This window comes from Pinus tabuliformis, chromosome 9 (assembly GCF_031772625.1).
Source record: "Pinus tabuliformis cultivar Carrire ecotype Pingquan chromosome 9, CPIR1, whole genome shotgun sequence".
Lineage (NCBI taxonomy): Eukaryota > Viridiplantae > Streptophyta > Pinopsida > Pinales > Pinaceae > Pinus > Pinus tabuliformis.
Genome location: NC_142307.1, coordinates 1,562,916,048 through 1,562,936,263, shown reverse-complemented (window position 1 = coordinate 1,562,936,263; position 20,216 = coordinate 1,562,916,048). Strand labels below are relative to the sequence as shown.

Sequence of the window (20,216 nt, the reverse complement as noted above, 5' to 3'; positions counted from 1 at the left end):
TTCTATATCCACCCCTGCGGGAGAAATGATTTCAAACAGGGAATAACCACAAATTTATTATCACATTCTTGTATCATAAGAACATCACATACATACTGCATCTAATCGGCAACCAACAATGAAAGAATAGACGACGTAAATTTTGCAATAAAAAACAAATTTGTCATAAACAAAGAAGCTACCAATGTATCGTTAATGGTGAGATGAAGCTCTGATAGGTGAGACACTGCTCGCTCTAGGAGGCTGCCCACAACCTCCATCACCTACATCAAACCAAGATTTGATTACATATTATATTACTGTTCAACGAATTAAATAGGTGAGACACTGCTCAGTTTGGGAGGTTGCCCACAACCTCTCTCACCTGCATCAAAGCAAGATTTGGTTACATGGGCAACCTCTAACACCTACATCAAACCAAGATTTAGTTACATGGGCAACCTCTAACACCTACATCAAACCAAGAATTGGTTATGTATAGAAGAACACATTATTGTTAAACATGTTAAACAACTTAAATAATTTTCAAAAAATAGGATGGAAAACCTACTTAAAACATGACGAAATTTAAATATCGATTCTCTAAAAATTCTCCATTATTATTCTAACATATTTTTTTTAAGGTTTGATTTATGTCCAATCTCAATAATCCCCTTGACCAATAATCTCTAAGTATGATGCAACAATTTTACGTTAATATTTTAAATGTCTTTTTAGTTTCATGAATCTGATTCATCATCGAAACAAAATATATCTGGCTCATCTTGGCATGCATTAGAAAAATAAATTGAAAATAAACAGTTAATCCATGGAAATGTAAAATGATGATGATATAAACTCGTATTCTAGTAGTGAATATACGCCAACAGGCAGAGGTGATGACTAACTATTCTGTAATGACTTCTGCTAAAGCATATGAGTTAAATGAATGATATATCCATATTTCGTGTTTTACCCAACACTAAGAGTAGTTTTTCTATCTTTACTACTCGAGGAAAAACTTGGAACAAATTAGTGCTTCTCTTTTCAATGAATTTTGAAATTTCTTCTAACCAAAATTTCAAAAAGGGGCTATTCCTTTATCCTCTTTGTACATATAGAATTGATTTTAGATGCTCCTAAATGCATTTACACATCTTGAATTGAACATCGTAATAATTTTCAAATAAAAAATCTGGTCATTCTTCTAGTTACCTTTCAAAACCAAGACTATTTATAACATAAACTCTTCATCGAAACATCAAATATCAATGGTACAATACCTTAATATATGTGATACTATTTAGCAACCTTAGCATTAATCATTCTTATCATTACAATTAAATATTATATTCCTTAGCTTACCACAATAGTAGCAATCTATTTTATTTAGATCGCAAGTTGTTTCTATATCCTTTATTTTTCATTGAATAAAATGAATATTTATCTAAAATAATTTCTTTATATACCAGAGTTGATATAACATTATTTGAAACATGAGACATCATTTAGAAGTGTAACAACAACATATTTCAAGGGTAGACCTTCTAAAAAGACTAGCTCATTTAGACCTTGTTTTATCTCAAACTCAACATTATTCAATTTTGACATAGCTAATTGAAGCTTGTTAAATGAAATATTAATCTTCCTACATTTTAATAATTAAAAATTAAAAAATTCTTAATTATTTTATCGAATTTTGTGAAATTTAATGATAACTTTGAACATTAAAATGTAACTATTTCAAAAAAAACTATTTTGTACCTATAAAACCCTCCTCCCACATTTACCCAAGTTAACCAGTTCGTTGTGGTAAACATGTGACGAGAGGCTAATATGGTGTGATTCAACTCCCCATGTACAGTTAAGGAAATGGAATCGACAAAACAAAACCATTCAGACCTTTCACACATGATACATAACCTTCAAGAGCCAACCAACCTTTCCAGGTGACCAACCCCTAAGACAACTTGACATTTCACTAATCTGGACCCCCAGCCACTCCCATGACAAGCCATGCATGCAACCGAGGCCTTCCAGTCACTCTTGCAATAAGGCATGCCAATGATTGTGGATTTTTTCAGCCAGTTCTGAGCCATTGACCCCAAATTATGTGCCACTCTTTTAAGGCCAAGACTCAGGCCACTGCCCAAAACTTCATGAAAATTTCAGAAATGATACATAACAATGGAATACGACATTAATTCATTCATTGTTTTAAGTACTTGATCTGAACCCCACTAGCCATGACAAGTATTTCGTCAAACATGTCACAAATATGTAATCTACAGGTCATAACAACGAATTTGTACATAAGGGTCTCATACTTATCTGAGATTTGAAAAGAAGGATTGATATCTTATCACAATAGTTGCATTATCATCTATTAGGTCATATATTCATTGTACACTCATTTTCTAATAAAAAAAAGATGAGAGCCATACATCAAGTCTATCATAAAACATACTCATAACCAACATATAACTAACAAAAATAACAAGGATATAAAATCCATAAGAATCACACCTAAACCAATAAATTTACACATGAAATACTAAGGAGAAAGTGCTCTTATTAATGAATGCATAAGCCAACCAGGTCCGGGACTTCCACGAACCACTTGACCATTGATTGGTTGAACCAAATACTTTTTTCAACCAATCATCCCCATGCCATATTCCAAGTATAAATGTGGGACTCATAAAAAACCAACCAGGGCTTTCATAGGCCAAATAACGTCAATCGTCATCAATAGAACCAGGATTTACTGCAATCCACACTAGATCATTAGGCCCTAAACAAGCATGTATGCCTTTGAATCTCTCCGCCTAAACTGTGAGGAAATTTTCCATCTCAACCTCTTAAATTTACTATATATCTCGCCATTACCAGTCTAGGGATTCCTAGGCCTACGAGGTCACCACCATCTAGCCTTTACCATTTATCTCGTCATTACTGGTCAAGGGATTGCTAGGCCCAATCAAGGGTATTCACTACTGAGCTTTACCATGTATCCCACCATTCATTGATCAAGGGATTCCTAGGCTCAATCAAGGTGTTCAAACCCAAGCTTCACTGTGTATCCCATCCCAGGATTCCTAGGCCTTGTGAATAATCCTAAGATCACCCCACTCAGCTTCGAATCCATCCGATAATTCAACTCAACCAAATACAAGAGAACCCACCACACCATGGTTATTTGGAAATGGCAAGGCAAAGCTGAAGAACATTGTCACACCTGGAAAAACCCATGCCAACAATAGTAAGAGAACGAACAACACACATGCATGTACCATGCATAACACATCTAGCAAGGAAATCTCACATGCAACTCGATACCTACAAGTAATCCTACTGTAGCTTCTTGTTCCTTCTCTTCCTTGCTTGATCTTTGCTTCCCTTTTTGTTGGGTCCCTATAATACTAGCAATTACCCCATTACTATTGTAGTTGCATCCCTTATAAATATTGTTGTGCCCCTATTATCCCCATATTGTTATTACTGTGCCCCATAGAATCCTTCTATTGTTATTTTTGTGGCTTTATATTATTATTGTTAGGTCGGCTGGGTTATATTGTGACTCCTTAGACTCCTATATATAGAAAGGAGATTTTTTCATTTGAATCATCCAAGAATTGTTCAGTTATGTAATGTAAAGGAGGTTTCCCCCTCGAAGAGGCTAAATTCTAAGGTGTTGATCTATCTTTTCTATCTTTTCTTGAGCTGGTTTCCTAACATTTGGTATCAGAGCTTTGGATTCTATGGTTTTGCTGCTCCAAATAGGTCATTGTGGAATTTTCACTATAACTTTTTTTCTGCGACGTTTCAGAAGCTAAAAAAAAATCCATTTGAGAATACATTGCGCTGAACCTCGAATCCGAATTTCAAAGCTTTTCGCGCTATATTTGCGGAGATATGATCTGAGGAAGTTGGTCTTTTTGCAGACTCCTGAATTACATTACAAACAGGAGACTTGGGGAAAATCATCATAACTTTCTCTATGAGCATCAGATTGAAATTTCATAAGAAGTTACAGAACTAGGACGGATTGCAGTTTCTTGTAGATATTTTTCAGAGCCAAAGGTCGAAACAGTGACTCGTGGCACGTCGTACAAGTTCGCTCTACTGAACTAGTCTATAATCAAGTCACTGTGGGAGATTTTGCATAACTCTTCCTTGGAGAATCCAATTTGGGTCAGATTGGTGGCATTGGAAAGAGGACACAGAGGGCTATTGCAGGTTGCAATTTCAGAACTAGATGATCAGAAAGTACAGAGATGCATCAGAGGCAATATCGAGCTCCTACAAAGTGAAAAAAGGTGTGTAGATTTTTTTAAATTTTTGCTTAAGCTTGGTTTGAAAATTTATTTTAAAGGAATTCAAAGGGCATAGTAGAGAATTATTATCGATAACTGATGCCCCGAGGAAATAAAATGCAAACACCTAGTAAGAAACCTGAAAGCTCTAGCATGACTCATGAAGAAGAGGAAGAAATGCTACATGATATATCAAAATTACAAGAACATGTGCAACAAATGTCACTCTCACAAAAGCTAACGAAAGCTAAGATAAATGGTGTGGAATCTAATATAAAGGGCGTGGAAGCTAAGATGGACGATTTGAAGATAGATTTGAAGAGAGACATGGCAGATTTGAAGATAGATTTGAAGATAGACATGGCAGATTTGAAGACAAATTTGACAAAATTTCTACAAAAAAATACTTACTAATGGTGAAAAGGTAGTAAAGGAAACTCATGATGCGAACAAAAGAAATGTTAATCATGATTTCTTAGACTCTAATGTGGGATCGAAGACCCACCATATTCCAAAAATCGATATGAGGAAGTTTGATGGCAAGGATCCCGCAACATGGATATTACAGATGGAGCAATTTTTCAATCTCAATAATGTGCAAAACACACAAAAGGTACGTATTGTAACCTTATATTTGGAACCAAATCAGTTCGTATGGTATCAATGGCTTTGCTCTCGTAAACAAATTATCACTTGGGCAATTTTTACGGAAGAATTGACAGCACATTATGAGGATACAAAAAGAAACACTTTTTTTAGCTAATTGATAAGTCTCAAACAAAAGGGTTCAATAATGGAGCACACTGAGGAGTTCCAAAAATTGAACATAAGGGTAAAAAATATTCCAGAGGAGCATAGGATTGATGTGTTCATAGGGTTTTTAAAGGATAATATCCAACATGATGTTCGCCTTTGGGAACCTGATTCATTAGAGAAGGCATTCAGGTTAGCAAGAAAAATGGAAAGCAAAATTATGGCAACCAGGAAGCATACCACTCACAACTATAAAGATGGAAGTGTTGTTGCCCCTAGTCTTCCACAACCTATAAGGTTGACACCACAACAATTGGAAGAAAAAAGAGAAAAAGGGCTTTGTTACAATTGTGATAGCAAATACACTAAAGGTCATAAGTGTGCTGAGAAGAAATTATTCTACATAGATTGCGAAGAGGAAGAAGAAAAGGAGAAAGAAAGGTCAAAAGAAGAGGATATGCTCCAGGAACAAAGCCTAGATAAAGAAGAAATGAATCCGACCATATCTTGTAATGGATTGCCGGGAATTACCACTCCTCAAACCATCAAGATAGAAGGACAAATCAAGAAGAAAAAGGTAATAGTGTTGATTGATTCAGGAAGTACCCACAATTTTGTTCATTGTAAGGTAGCAAAAGAATTGAATTGTTTCTTATATATCCAACACCAGAGTGTCAAGTGATGGTTGCAAATGGAGGAATAATAAATTTCTCTGGAAAGTGCCATAATATCAAGCTATCGATGGGAGAATATGTATTGACTAGCCCAATGCTTTCCATTCCAATGGGAGGTGCTGATGTTGTACTAGGAGTCCAATGGCTACAATCCTTGGGTACAATAGCTTTTAATTTTCAAGAACTTTTCATGAAATTTTCTATGGAAGGAAAGGAAGTTGAATTAAGGGGTATTGCAGGGAAATCGGGAAAGATAATCAGTTCTAACGGTATGACAAAGCTTCTAAAAAAGGAACAAAGGGGTGTAATTGCACAATTGTGTTCGCTAGATGTTTCCACATTGCAATCATCTATTTCTCCAGATCTCCAAAAAGTCTTGGACAATCATTCCAAGGTATTTGAGACTCCCAAAGGTCTCCCACCTATTCATGATCATGATCATGCTATTCATCTAATTCCAGGAAGTTTTCCTCCAAACATCAAGCCGTACAGATATCCCTATGCCCAAAAGAGTGAAATTGAACGTATGGTTGCAGAAATGTTAGAGGCTGGTATAATTCAACCGAGTCAAAGTTCTTTCTCCGCTCCAGTAGTATTAGTGCACAAGAAGGATGGATCATGGCGCATGTGTCTGGATTATAGGGAGCTCAACAAGCTCACTATTAAAGATAAGTTTCCCATTCTCGTCATTGATGAATTACTAGATGAATTGCATGGATCAATTTACTTCACCAAGTTGGATCTTCGTTCAGGATATCATCAAATCAGAATGAAGACTGAAGGCATTCCGAAAACAAAATTTAGAACTCATGAGGTTCATTATGAGTTTTTGGTCATGCCTTTTGGCCTTACCAATGCACCTTCAACATTTCAAGGTTTGATGAATTCCATTTTCAAACCATTCCTTAGAAAATTCGTGTTAGTATTTTTTGATGATATACTAATCTACAGCAAGTCTTGGAAGGATCATGTTGAACATGCTGACAGGGTGCTACAACTATTGGAGGAGAAACAATTATATGCAAAAAGATATAAATGTTTCTTTGGAGTACAAGAGGTGGAATATCTGGGTCATATTGTATCTCATGAAGGAGTTAAGGTAGACCCTAGAAAAATTAAAGCCATTAAGGAATGGAAAATCCCCACATCCATAAAGCATCTACGATGTTTTCTCGGGTTGACATGGTATTATCGCAAGTTTGTTAAGAATTATGGGAGAATAACAACACCTCTAACAACATTATTGAAGAAAGATGCATTTTCATGGACTCCAGAAGCAACAAAGGCCTTCGAACATCTTAAAGAGGCGATGTGCCAAGCACCGGTCTTAGCTACATCGGACTTCACAAAAACCTTTATTATGGAATGTGATGCTTCGGGAAATGGAATTGGTGTTGTTTTAATGCAAGATGAAAGACTCATTGCTTTTGAAAGTTGTCCAATCAAGGGAAAGTTTTTACACAAAGCTATTTATGAGAAGGAAATGTTGGCAATACTCCATGCACTTAAGAAATGGCGACCCTACCTAATGGGAAGACACTTCAAGGTAAAAACGGATCATGATAGCCTTAAATACTTTTTAGAACAAAGATTATCCTCTGAAGAGCAACAAAAGTGGGTCACAAAGATGTTGGGTTATGACTTTGAAATCATCTACAAAAAAGGGAAGCAAAATGTGGTGGCAGATGCACTCTCAAGAAAGGATGAGGATGTGGAAGCATTGTTGTGTGCCATTTCTATTATCCAACCAGATTGGATAAACGAAGCAAGGGAGGAATGGAAGAATGACTAAGAAGTGTGGGCACTTATTCGAAAGTTACAACAAGATTCTAGTACATCTGATACATTTAGCTAGCAAAATGATTCTTTATGGTACAAAGATCGCTTATACCTCTGTAAGAATTCCCAACTAAAACAAAAGATTCTTATGGAATTGCACACTTCTCCCTTAGGAGGGCACTCAGGATTTTTAAAAACTTACCACAGGGTTAAGAAGGAATTTTTTTCGGATGGCCTTAAATCGGATATTCAAAAATTTGTGGCGGAATGTTTGGTTTGCCAACAAAATAAAGTTGAAACAATTAAGACACCGGGTCTATTACAACCTTTATCCATTCCAAGCCAACGTTGGGAGGAGGTTTCAATGGATTTTATCACAGGTTTACCCAAGTCTGAGGGAAAGAGTGTCATCATGGTGGTAGTTGACAGACTTACCAAGTATGCACACTTTTGTGCATTATCACATCCATTTAAAGCCAGGATAGTTTCTACTGCATTTATGGAAACAATTCAAAAGCTACATGGAAACCCAAAGATTATTGTAAGTGATAGAGATCCCATTTTCACTGGAAATTTTTGGACATAATTATTTTCTTGTCTTGCTACTCAGTTAGCTCATAGCTCATCTTATCATCCTCAATCTGATGGGAAAATTGAGATAGTAAACAAATGTTTGGAAGGATATCTTCGTTGCTTTGTATCTAATAAACAGACACAATGGGTCAAATGGTTGCCTCTGGCTGAATGGTGGCATAACACTTCCTTCCATACAGCAACAAAAATGACCCCATTTATGGCACTTTATGGATATTAGCCACCATCCATCACATCATATTTAAGAGAAAATTCTAAGGTTCAAGCAGTGGAACATCACATCGAACATCAACAAAAAGTCCTCCAACTCTTAAAGGATAACCTCGTGTTGGCACATAATAGAATGAAACAACAGGCAGATCAACATCGCAGCGTAAGAAGTTTTGATGTAGATGATTGTGTATTCCTACAGCTACAACCATATAAGCGAATGTCCCTCAAGCAAGCTAAGAAGGATAATAAATTATCACCAAAGTATTATGGTTCGTACAAGGTGTTGCAAAAGATTGGTACTATGGCATACAAATTGGAGCTTCCTGTAGCTTCTCGATTGCACCCAGTTTTCCATGTTTCATGTTTAAAGAAGGTTATAGGCAACAAGCTCCCAATTCAAACAATATTGCCAGAACTTGACGAGGAAGGAAAAATTATATTGGAACCGGAAGCAGTCACAGAAACAAGAACTCGATAGCTACGAAATCGATCAATTTCGGAGTATCTTATCAAGTGGAAGAAGTTATCCACTGAAGATTCCACATGGGTGGATGAAAATTTTATACAGAAGCATCCAGAACTACTCAAGCATTGAGGACAACACATTTTTGAAGGAGAGGGGCATGTTGGGTCCCTATAATACTAGTGATTACCCCATTACTATTGTAGTTGCATCCCTTATTAATATTGTTGTGCCCCTATTATCCCCATATTGTTATTACTGTGCCCCATAGAATCCCTCTATTATTATTTTTGTGGCTTTATATTATTATTGTTAGGTCGGCTAGGTTATATTGTGACTCCTTAGACGCCTATATATAGAAAGGAGGTTTTGTCATTTGAATCATCCAAGAATTATTCATTTATGTAATGTAAAGGAGGTTGCCCCCTCGAAGAGGCTGAATTCTAAGGCGTTGATCTATCTTTTCTATCTTTTCTTGAGCTGGTTTCCTAACACTTTTCCTTACTTTTCCTTCCTTCGCTTTCCTTGATTCAATGCCAGAGTGCTCCAAAAATGCTCTAAATGTCCAAGAGTGTGAGAGAGAGACAAAACAGATAGATATCTCCACCATAGAATTGACAAAAGCCATGAACTAATCCTCAAAATCCTTTTTATTAATGAGGCATCTATATTCTTCATTTTCCATTATTTTCCTTCATTTTCCTCCTCACATGCAACCTGTTACCTTTCACCTTCCTTTTCTCCTAATTTCATTATTTTCATAAATAAAATGTCAATTAATGCCTCTTGCCTTTTCAAAGCCTTTCCCATTTCCTTTGCCAATTTTCTTAGCCATAATAAACCAAGAACACCCACACTAGGATGTTTTGCCCAACATTCAACTTGGAATACGTGTTCCATGACCTTGGTTATTATTTTTTCCTTTATTAAGTTTGTTACATGAATTTTTGATCAGGGCTATTATAGAACCCTCCTCCTTGGGGGAACACCTTCCTCGGTGTTCAATGACACCTACAACCAACAAGACCGTTGAAAATCAAAACATATTGCTCATGGAGCTTTATAACTTAGCTCGTTGTAGTATTTATAATGACCTTTGTTGAAAACATAACAATCATACTGTGTACTAGAGCTTTGTAACACAACTCATTATGGTATTTACAATAAAAACCACATATACTTATGCATATTTGCTTCAACCAACAAATAACCATACTGTCTATGGAGCTTTATATATACAAATCAATACAGTATTTACAATAACATATACATATACGCATTTTCTCAAGCAACAAATAAAATGATACAATGCATGTATTACCAACAAGGGATTACAAATGCTCACACCTCCACCCTCAAAAGTGGTACCAGGATGCACTTCCTTCCCAGGAAGTCCATAATCCACTGCCAAAGTCAAAGTTTGCATCCAATGTCCAACACTAAAATCTTGTGTTGTTATCTTCTCATTGAATAGTTATCGACTCATTGTTCCAGGGCACACTCCCAATGTGCATATGATTCCATCTGACAATGTTAATGATCAAAACAAGTCTATCCCCAACCTTCCCTTCTCTGCTACAATGTCCCATGGGAAATCCGGTCACCCCCTTCTGTGCAGTCACTCACCTTCCAAGTTCCCCGACATCCCCTTTCCTGGGTGATCCATACCTTGGTAAGGCTTCCTTGCATCAGAAGGTCAAACAACTAAGGAATATAACTTCGTCAAACCATCATACCGATCACAACATGTTAATGGAAATCAATGGACACTATTGGGTACCAGTGTTCCACAATGGCCTTTCTCCTAAAGTGCTTTACAAGCTTATTACTGCCTATTCCAATTCCTTTTTCTATTGCTAACTTTCTTGCATCAATTCAACCACCCAACAGGGCATTTTTCTATGCTTTCCTGTACCAAGCACATAATTTCAATTAGACTCAAAATGAATTGAAATAAATCCAAATCATACCTCATTCGTAACTTTTCAACGAGGTACACTTACAATTTTTTTTTACTTCATGTCACAACAAGACAAACTAGTTCTTTGATCAAATCATTATGTATAAACATATCACTTTTAGTTAGCTCGAAACACAAAAATCATAAATCATAATCATAAATCCCATGCAATCATCATAAACCATAATCATAGATCAGATATAACCATCTTAAACTAGAATCATAGATCACATGGATAATAAAACCAAAATAAAACACTGATACTTATCCTTCATTCAGTCATTTTCTTCTGCCTTTGTTTTTTGTATGTACACACATCGAATCAGTTGCCACACCTAGAAAGCACGTAGTGCCTTTTCTTCTCTTCAATCATGTACACATACACACAATATACATTACAACACATACACCTACACCGGGTGTACGACACAACACAATACATACACCTACACCCGGTGTACAACACAACACATACATACACCTACACCCAGTGTACAACATAATACATATACATACACAAGTACAACATAATTAATACACTTGTCACGATGCCATGACTACATAATGCACATACGTAGTACCGCATGTACACAACACAACATGTACGACATGCACACAATACCACATGTACACTAGTTCCACCTATACAACATGTACACAATACTACCTATACATAATACCACCTGCACAACATGTACACAACATCAAATGTACACGACACCACATGTGCAATGTATACACAATGCCACATGTACACCACACCACTTGTACAATGTGTACACAACACCACATGGACATAACACCACATGCACTACATTTACACGACACCACATGTACACAACACTACATGCACCGCATGTACATAACACCACCTGCACACAACACCACATGTACAACATGTACACAACACCACATGTACAATCATGCACACAACACCATATGTACATAGCACCATATGTACACAACATCGCATGTCCAATATGCATACAACACTATATGCACACAATAGCTCATATCCAACATGTGCATAGTACGATATGTACACATCACTGCATATCCAACATGTACACTATACCCATCACTGCATATGCAATATACACACAACACCATATATACAACAGGCACACAACATCCTATGTACACAATAATACATATGATACATGTACACAACACCAATACTGCACATCCTAAGAGCACACTGTCCTTACCAAATGACCTTGCTTCTATTGTCTTATCCATGCTTTCCCCAGCATGCCACAAAGCACACTTCTTTCATTCTGCTGATGTATCCCTCAACCATAGCCTATCCCTAACATAGTCATATTATAATCACATAATATCAACTCATAACCACATGATACTGACCTTGTATATTTTTCAGGACTACTCTTCCCACTTGATTCCCCATAAGACCAGGAATCTCTTAATTCCATTCATCCGCATAAGCAATCATACCTCCACAAGAATGACCCTTGATAATCATGTCAAACAATGACATACATACATACATACATACATACATACATGTAAATATTAAAATAAAACAATCACAGTCCCTGACAACTGTGTCGGATAACGACATACAAACACACACACACACACACACAGATATATATATATATATATATATATATATATATATATATATATATATAACATATTTAGACATCAACATAATCATGATGACAACATTATTACTAGATATCATAAGGTCTATGCTATGAGAACTCCCTTTATCCATGCAACGCATGCACAACACTGAGAAAAACAGTTCCCAACATAGCTAAGGCATCTGATTCCTCAAATCCATTCACTTTACCTTTCTTGTTACCTTTCTCAGGATTGTCTTGCCACTGTCCATTTATCCCAATGGACATAACCAATCCAACCGATTGTCATATTCTTGAATCTAGTTGACCTTATACATGCACTGAGCTTCATCTAGGTCTTACATATTGGGCTTCATTCATTTCTCCTCAAGCTCCATTAACTTTCCTCTTTCCCAACCAATTCCCAAGGTTATCAAACATAAAAGGCAATAACAAGAAATAAAGAAGAAGAAACCCATGAAAAACTAATAGAAATACGACACCACAAACAAAGTGGTATGGACATACACTAGACATAAACAAAAATACAAATCAAGCATAAACAAAGCAAAAGGCACCAAAATCCCAAGACTCTCAACAAACACCATGAATCAATCCCCATGAGTTTTCAATGCTTCCGAGGGAAAGATCAACCTGAGCCTCCTTTAATATTTCATGGTAGTCTCCATGTCATGCAATCCCCTACATAATTTCGCCATAAACATATAACTGTCAACGCATAAATAAATATATAATATACCAGTTACCTTACCTTGTTGTGTCAAGCGCTCTGCCTTGTAACTAAACACGTACATATATCATCTCTCAAGGAACTCCAATTCCTTGACAAATCCATCTATAACTGGAAGCCAATTGTTATACCTGTCAAATACATGTTCATGAATATAGCACATATCTACATAATGTCAGACAAAATTAAGGTTAAGAAGAGTTACTGTTTCCATGCAAAGCACTCATTCGTTTGGAAATGTGGTTTCCAAACATTTCCAACGGAGATCTCACCCAATTCCTTCCTTTTACCTTTTACCTTGTTGCAATCGAGTCTTTCTTTGTACTGTCACATCACTCAATTATTAGTTATATAAACAAATCGACTATTACCTTGTCATGCTAATACCAAGCATGTTTCCATGTAGCTATTTACACATGTAAATCATATGTTCCAAAGATCAATTCATCATTTTTATTAATTATCTTTTACCAAAATAACCATGCCAAAATCAATAGTAAAATCACAGTCATTAATTTTAATACTACAACTCGCAGTCACTTATGCTCAAGTACATATCAGTTGTCTCAACACATAATGTGTTAGTACAATCATCTTGAAACAAGATCATTCCTTTAGGAAATATTATAGACTCATACTCATATCATGCAATTAATACACATTCAAACAACAAATGGACGACATAGTGGATATTCAAACACCAATAGACAACATAATTAAACTCATACCTCAATGTATCTCAGGGGAGGCTATCTTGTCTGCACAATCAATCTACATGAGCATGATATAACATCACAACATATCAAATCAAACATAAATAAGGTCATGATATCCATAAAAGTAACTAGCTAACTTGTTCACATCATAAACTCATAAACAATTATCATTCATGCATAACAATCTCACATGCATAGTCTGTCTATATTGGTACAACACAATATCACAAATAGGTCAACTCATACCTGAATGTCATAACCCTAACCATATGCATAGGCCAATACAAATTAGCATGATACATATAACATCAAGATCCTAAGTGCAATGACCATAATCATGATTTGTATGAGCACAACGCATACAACAACAAGTTACTACATTCATGACTATCTCACACATAGGCATATGACCACATTTATTAACTAGCATCTATCATGTATGTAACCGCAAAAAAATAGAATGAAAAACATGTATATAACCCTAATTCATATAAAAATCCATTAACTAACATACCAGTATGCCAAACATACAATACCTATATCATGATCTGCTCTTACCCCAAAGTCTAGTATCACAACCTCACTCCAATGGTCTGCATCTCCTGCTCTATCTCGGGCAACACATTATCATCATAACAACCAACAACATGACGATGACACAAACTACATACAATGACCTCACAATGCATGTTTGTCCTACTATACACACATAACTATAACCATGAAAATGCACGCATAACAACATATAGACATTGACATGCATTCATGATAAACACATCCCAACAACAACATCATCAAATCCTAAATGGAAACACAACTATAACAATGACTACTACCATGCATACATAACAAGCACATATACATCCTACATGTGTTCATGATAAACACATTCTGTACATCCAGTCTAAGTGTTGAACCATGCCCTGATACCACTCGATAACAACCCCCTCCCACATTTACCCAAGTTAAATGGTGTGCTGGGGCAAACATGTGACGAGAGGCTACTATGATGTGATTCAACTCTCCATGTACAATTAAGGAAGTGGAATCGACAAAACAAAACCATTTTGACCTTTCACGCATGCTACAGAATCTTCAGGAGCCAGCCAACCCTTCGAGGTGACTAACCCCTGAGACAACTTGACATTTCACTGATGTGGACCCCAAGCCGCTCCCATGACAAGCCATGCATGAGACTAGGGCCTTCTAGTCACTCCCATAGCAAGGCATGTCAAAGACTTTGAACTTTCTCAGCCAGTTCTAAGCAATCGACCATGAATTTTGTGCCACTTTTTCAGGGTCAGCGCTCAGGCCATTGCCTAGAAATTCATGAAACTTTAAGAAATGGTACATAAAAATGGAATAAGGTTATTAATGCATTCATTGGTAGAAGTAATTGATCTTACCCCTACTATCCATGACAAACATTTCGTCAAACATGTCACAAATATGTAATCTATAGGTCATAACAACAGATTTGAGCATAAGGGTCTCATACTTATCTGAGATTCATAAAGAAGCATTGAAGCCTTATCACAGTAGTTGCATTATCATCTCTTAGGTCATATATTCATTGTATATTCATTTTCTAATGAAAAAATAATGAGAGTCATACATCAAGTCTGTCATAAAACATATTCATAGCCAACATATAACCAATAGACATAACAAGGATATAACATCCATAAAATTCACATATGAACTAGTACATTTACACATGAAATACGAAGGAGGAATAACTCTTATTAATGAATGCATAAGCCAACCCGGTCTGGGACTTCCACGAACCTCCCGACCATAGATTGGCTAAACCAAATATTTGTTTCATCCAATCACCTCAATGACATATTACAAGCATGAATTTGAGACTCACAAAAAGACCAACTAGGGCTTCCTGAGGCCAAACCACCTCAACCCTCATCAATAGAACCATGCTTTACCACAATCCCCACCGAATCACTAGGCCCTAAACAAGCATGGATTCCTCTGGATCTCTCCACCTAAACCATGAGGAATTTTTCCATCTCAACCTCTTGGCTTTACTGTGTTTCTCACCATTACTAGTGAAGGGATTCTTAGGCCTATGAGGTCTCCACCCTCTGAGCTTTACAACGTATCTTGCATTATCGGTCAACAGATTCCTAGGCCCAATCAAGGGTTTTCACCACTGAGCTTTATTGCATATCCCTTCATTCACTGGTCAAGGGATTCCTAGGATCAATTGAGGTGTTCACAACTAGGCTTTACCGTGTATCCCATCTCGGGATTCTTAGGCCTTGTGAATAATCTTAAGACCACCCCACTCAGTTTTGAATGCATCCAACAATCCAACTCAACCAAATACTAGAGAACCCACCACACCATGGCTATTCGGAAATGGAAAGGCAAGGCCGAAGAACACTGCCACACCTAGCAAAACCCATGCCAATGATAGCAAGAGAACTAGAGACACACATGCATGCCACATCTAGCAAGGAAATTACACATGCAACTCGATACCTACAAGTAATCTCTCTATAGCTACTTGATCTTGCTCTTCCTTGCTTGATCTTTACTTCCCTTTGTCTTCTTTGTCCTTCCTTCGCTTTCCTTGATTCAATGCTCAAGTGCTCCAAGAATGCTCTAAGTGTCCAAGAGTGAGAGAGAGAGAGAGAGAATAAAGAGTGAGCTCGACCATAGAATTGACAAAAGCCACGAACTGATCCCTAGAAGCCTTTTTATCAATGAGACCTCTATTTTCTTCATTTTTCATTTTTTCCTTCATTTTCCTCCTCACATGCAACCTATGACCTTTCACCTTCCTTTTCTCCTAATTTCCATTATTTTCATAAATAAAATGCCAATTAATACCTCTTGTCTTTTCAAAGCCCTTTGCCATTACCTTTATCAATTTCCCATAATAAACCAAATGAACACCCACACTAGAATGTTTTTCCCAACATTCAGTGAGGAATACGTGTCCCCTGATCTTGGTTATTATTTTTTCCTTTATTAATTTTGTTAAGTGAATTTTTTCAATCAGTTATTATTTTTTCCTTTATTAATTTTGTTACATGAATTTTTTCACCTTGAAATACCTTGATTATTATTTTTTCCTTTATTACTTTTATTATATTAATATTTTTCTAATATTATCACACTACTATATCTAATCTCCAACTTTATGTTTTCTTATTTCTATTTAATATATATATCTAAATAAAACCACTAAAAATATAGTGAATAATCCTTTCCCGTCATTTGGTTTAGCTTATCTTTTAATTTTTCAAATATGAATTTTTATTTATTAAATTTTCTTATTCCATAAATAAAATTTACGGATTTCCTAACTTAAAAAAAAAAATTGTATAAATACATATATATTCCACGTTTACTAATCCAAAAATATTTAAAAACTATTTTATCAAAGCAACGTAGTAACTTACATTATCATTTTATGTCCGATAACATAATATATATATATATATATAAAAGGCTGGTGAATATTTAATTATTTAATTATATTATATTATAATAAATAAAATTATTTAATTACATGATAAAATTGTTTAAATATTATATTTAATTTATTATTTTAATAAATGGGTATATAATTAAATGTAAAATTGTTTAAATATGATATTAAATGTATTATTATAATAAAATGATATATAGTTAAAAGTGTTTTTACATTAAGTGATTAATTTAAACCTCTGAAAATTAAATAACAAAGTTATCTTGTACTATTTCACCAAATACAATTAATTTATAAATATTACAAATAGACATTTATATATTCAATCAATATAATTTTGTTTTAAATACTATTATACTTTTATCTAATCTTATCTAGTTTCTCACATATATATATAATCATATGTGATATTAATCCAAATTTAATTATTATACGGCCATATGTAGGTAGGTATCACATATTGAGTTTTGCCTTTGACTACATATTAATTTGTCTTTGACCAAAAAGTTATCTGGCTTATTCAAAGCTTAACATTGGGAATTCAATTTATGCTATTTATTATTATTATTTAAATTTACTCATATATAAGGTGAGGTGATGAGGTGAGGTCTTATTATGAGCATTTTTTAGTAACTTCCATTTTTCTATTAATTATTATTTTTTGTTTTTAGATTTATTTCCTTTTTATTTAACTTCTTCATTTTCATTTTTTTTTCTTTTTCTATTATTTACATTTTCATTTTCATGAATTATAATTTTTTCTCCATATTTTCTTCATTTTCATTTTTTTTTCTTTTTCTATTATTTACATTTTCATGAATTATAATTTTTTCTCCATATTTTCAATTCAATTTGACAAATTTTAAAGAGGAAAAAATAATGAAATATATATATATATATATATTTCCAATTTTTTTTTTTTTTAGTTTTATTTCTTTCTAATTAAAATTATATTTTTTTGTTTTTTCTATGCTTTTCTTTCTCTATTTTCAATTCCAATTTCATTAATCATAATTTTTTTGTTGTTAATTTTTAATTTGACTTTATTTCCCCTCACATTTATATAATTTTCTTCCCCTTCTTTGACGCGCTAATTTTCCCTTTTCCATTTAATTTCCACTCTTGGTTTGTTGTTGTTTCTAGCTCAAGTTCTATAAAATAAAACTAAATCTGGTTACACATGTCTTTTAATGCTAAGATTCGAGACTGTGACATTAAACCCTATGCCATAAGCACAACAATAGCCGCTATGGAATGAAACCAATTTTGATTACAAACATCTCTCCTCCTATGGTTTGTTGTTGTTTCTCGGTTTCTTGACGTCTCCAGGTTCTATAAAATGAAACTAAATTTGCTTACATATGTCTTTTAATGCTGAGATTCGAGATTGTGACATTAAACCCTATAATATAATCACAACATAGCAGCTATGGAATGAAACCAAATGTGATTACAACTATCTTTTAATGTTCAGAGGGGAGACCATGACATAAAACTTTATCACTGGTAATCGCAATATAGAAATTTGATTAACTTGTTTTGAATTTAGATATTGGATTTTGGTTAGATATTTTTTATTCCATTTATTGTTAAACAATTTCTCAACGGAATATGTAAACTAGTTTTATATTGTTACAAGGAGTATGATCGACTTAGTTAGCATATTTTTTTCTTAGAAAAAAACCACCTCAATATTATCTATAGAATTTTTGATGATTTTATTGGCGAATTTGCATTCCTGGTTTAGAAAACATGACAATACCATATGCAACACATTTTAATTTTCTTGCAACTTAAGGATAAATGTTTTCTTCCATTTGTGTTTGTTTAGAAAATGCAAATTTATATCTCATTTATATATTTTTTTCAATATTTGCAAAATTGTGATAACAGTTGAACTTGTGAAGTAAGTTTATGATTTATTTTCAATTGTGCTTATTTAGTAAATATAAATGTTCTTTTTTTCTTATTGGAAAAAAAATATAAATATTCTTTTTCATTTATATTTTTCTAATTCTCGATTTTAAATTTATGATTTAAGTTTATAATTTATTTTTAATTGTGCTTATTTAATAAGTATAGATGTTCTTTTTCGATTATATTTTTCCAATTCTCGATTTTCACTATCGTTCGAGGAGCGAGGAGTATATATGCTTTTATTTATATTAGTGTTTATGTGTAAGTTTCTCTTTACCGTTATTTATTTATTTATGTAGTTGAGAATATTGAAATTTGATTTTCTAATCTATTTCACTCAATAAAAATTGTTCATATTGGATTTTAAAAAGTGAAATAAAGTGTATGAAGTCACTTATAAAAGTGAAATGATTTCAAAAATTAAAATTTTGTGCACTTTACCTTCTAAAAAATAACACACACCTTCTGAAGTGATTTTGTTGGAGAGACTAACGCACTTCCGTCTACTCACAATTTTCTATGCAGGTTCTAACGTTGGTTCCTTCTTTTTTTTAAACGCTGTTGGCTCCACACGTTGTTAACTTAGCAATCGATCGTAGACCCTGAATTCAGCCTTGAAGACACCAGCGTGGGGCTCCACATGCTTGCAGAACTCAGGAATGTTCTCCCTGCAGCAACGTTTTCATCGCTTTCACCTCTTTAAGCACGAAATTGTCAAACCAGTGGTCAAAAAGAAGAGTGAGGATGTTGTCAGGGATAAGAAACAAGATGTTGCTGTCACCACCGAGATACAAGAGGAGCTTCTCTTGAAGATCGGCATTGATCCACACATTGGCATTGCTTGCTTGGCAAAGGTTAACACTGTTTATGAAAATGATCCGGAGCAGACGGTCCAATTTTATGTCTTTGTAAACCAAGAAGAGATGGCTTGTGATGAAGCAGAGTTAGGACCAGATGCCTACTCAGAAAAAATCCAGTATCAACAAAAATTACGACAGCAACAACAACAAAGTTCTTGTTCACGTTCAGGCAAGAATTACGCTGATGCAGTGCGTTGA

The 20,216-nt window shown here is 34.7% G+C and overlaps 1 protein-coding gene across 1 annotated transcript; it reads left to right on the top strand.

Annotated features, from left to right (window-relative positions):
* The first annotated feature begins 19,817 nt into the window (after nucleotides 1-19,817).
* On the top strand, nucleotides 19,818-20,216 carry LOC149154597 (uncharacterized). The gene has a single exon (XM_089444171.1). The coding sequence runs from the start codon at nucleotides 19,818-19,820 to the stop codon at nucleotides 20,214-20,216; it is 399 nt and encodes a 132-aa protein (XP_089300297.1).